Genomic DNA, 2,368 nt, shown 5'->3' on the forward strand with positions numbered 1-2,368 from the left:
GGCTGTTCAATTTTGACATAGATGGCCTCTTTGACCCTCCTTTCAAACCAGGTCATCTCTGTCCAAAATGTGGACTTCACAGAAAAACCAGAAAGTCTCGTTGCCTCTTGAAAAAGCACCTTTGGGACAACTATGATCTGGATGCCTGAGAATCTCCATAGACATAATCAGATGTTCAGCTTGATATAGTTGCAGTTGCATAATCAAGTCAGAGTAACTGTCATGCATTTCTCTCTACCCACCCACCCACCCTTATCCCCTCCCCCATCCTCAAATCAAAAAGGTGAACGAGATGAAGACCAACACAGCTTCTGAAATAATAAGACTTCTGGAGCAGAGAAGCATTCACATCTTCGAAAACCAGAGTGAACAATCACTGAACGTCTCCAACTGTATGAGTATTGTTGTGCCAGAGGAAATCTTCTTCACCATTGCTATAGTAGGGATCCTGGAGAACCTGCTGGTGCTCATTTCAGTAGGGAGGAATAAGAATCTGCATTCCCCCATGTACATTTTCATTTGCAGCTTAGCTGTTTCAGACATGTTGGGAAGCTTATCCAAGACTATGGAGAATATCTTCTATATCATATTTTGCAAAATGAGATACCTTCCATGTCGTGGAAATATGGCAACAACTGTGGATGATGTTATAGATTTCATGTTTATTTTATCTCTACTGGGATCGATTTTCAGCCTTTCAGTTATTGCCGCTGACCGATATATTACCATATTCTATGCGTTGCGTTACCATAACATCATGACTCAAAAGCGGGCTTTACTGATTTTACTGGTGATTTGGGCTTTCTGTGTGGGGAGTGGCATAGCAATGGTGATTTTCTCCTATGAGACCGCCACTATTATATCTTTCTCGGCTTTGTTTTCTTTCATGCTCATTTTTATCCTCTGTCTTTATATCCATATGTTTATGCTTGCCCGTTCCCATGCCATAAAGATCGCCTTGATGCCTGCAAGTTCTGTCCAGCAGAGAACTAACATGAAAGGAACCATTACCTTAACAGTGTTACTTGGTGTTTTTCTTTGCTGCTGGGCTCCCTTTGTTCTTCACATTCTTCTGATACAGTTTTGCCCCAAAAACCCTTACTGCATTTGCTATTTGTCCACCTTCCATGTCAATGGTATGTTAATAATGTTCAATGCTGTCATTGATCCCATGATTTATGCATTTCGAAGTCCAGAACTGAGAAGTACTTTTAAAAGATTGTTCTGCTGCTGGCAGCGAAGTTGGGCTTGACCACTAGAAATTCAAAACTCCAGTGAGTTTTATCATTTTACCAATTTATCATGTAGGATCTCAAGGATTTTAAAGCAGGGATCTCCAATATTGGCAACTTGCAGACTTGGGGACTTCAACTTCCAGCTCGGCTGGGAAATTCTGGGAGTTGAAATCCCCAAGTCTTAAAGTTGCTATGGTTGGAGACCGTGTTCTAAAGGATCTAAACATGTCAATTATCAGTGCTGCTCTGCCAAGCTTAATATCTGTAATTAGACTGCCATCAGATATAGGTCTCACTCAGATCTTTGTAAATAGATAATGAATTTCATTACAATTTGCCAAAGGAATCTGTAGTAATAGGGCACTACAGCTGAGGTTGCTATTATTTACTGCTGATCGATGGATACGTTTTCTCTAACCAACTAAGAAATGTGAGCTAATTAACATACTTACCCACATGATAATAGGATTTTGCTCAAATCTGTTTGCTGCAGCTGTTAAAGAAGAATCGAATTGTAAAATATGTTTTTGTTCCCCTTTGCTTTAGGTTGAGTTCCACCTTCCTCTTATAAAAACAATGTGCATACATTATGTGCAGAATCAAAGAAAGTAGCCTAAATACTTCTAAAGAATAGCCAGGTTTCAGACCATTAGAGGATGTTATAATCTAGAGTCAGCATTCAGGAAACATAAGAAATATCTTCAAAATATACTGACCAACAGTCATGAGTAATATATTTTACCTCCATATACAAAGTCATCCCTTCCCTCACTATCAATTTCTTGGGAACACATTGGGATATGTTACTACATTCATGTCCAGGGTGATGTGCCATAGATACCCGATAAGTCACTAAGGAAACAAGTCAATGGATTAGATAAACTTGTCTACAGATATTCTCAGTCATCCAGGGCATGACCCAGAGCTGAAGAAGCTTCTTGGATGAGACATGAAATGTTTTCAAAGAACATCTAGATAAACTTGCTATCCCAGATAATGATGTTTTTCCATAAAGAGGTGGCTACAAAGTTACATACATTATCTGTGCTGTGTTTTTTTTTCTTTAAAAAGAAATTAGCACCTTAATTATTATCTGACTCTGACCCAAGTCCTGTTGTTGTTGTCATTTCATC

General features: G+C 39.0%; 1 protein-coding gene across 1 annotated transcript; it reads left to right on the forward strand.

Annotated features, from left to right (window-relative positions):
- Positions 1 to 292: 292 nt before the first annotated feature.
- MC2R (melanocortin 2 receptor) lies at positions 293 to 1,252 on the forward strand (the record flags this gene model as incomplete). The annotated part of the gene is made up of 1 exon (XM_081952311.1): positions 293 to 1,252. One exon carries the CDS (start codon positions 293 to 295, stop codon positions 1,250 to 1,252), a length of 960 nt encoding a protein of 319 aa, XP_081808437.1.
- Positions 1,253 to 2,368: the final 1,116 nt, after the last annotated feature.

This window comes from Natrix helvetica (genome assembly GCF_964273705.1).
Source record: "Natrix helvetica genome assembly, chromosome: 4".
Classification (NCBI taxonomy): Eukaryota; Metazoa; Chordata; class Lepidosauria; order Squamata; family Natricidae; genus Natrix; species Natrix helvetica.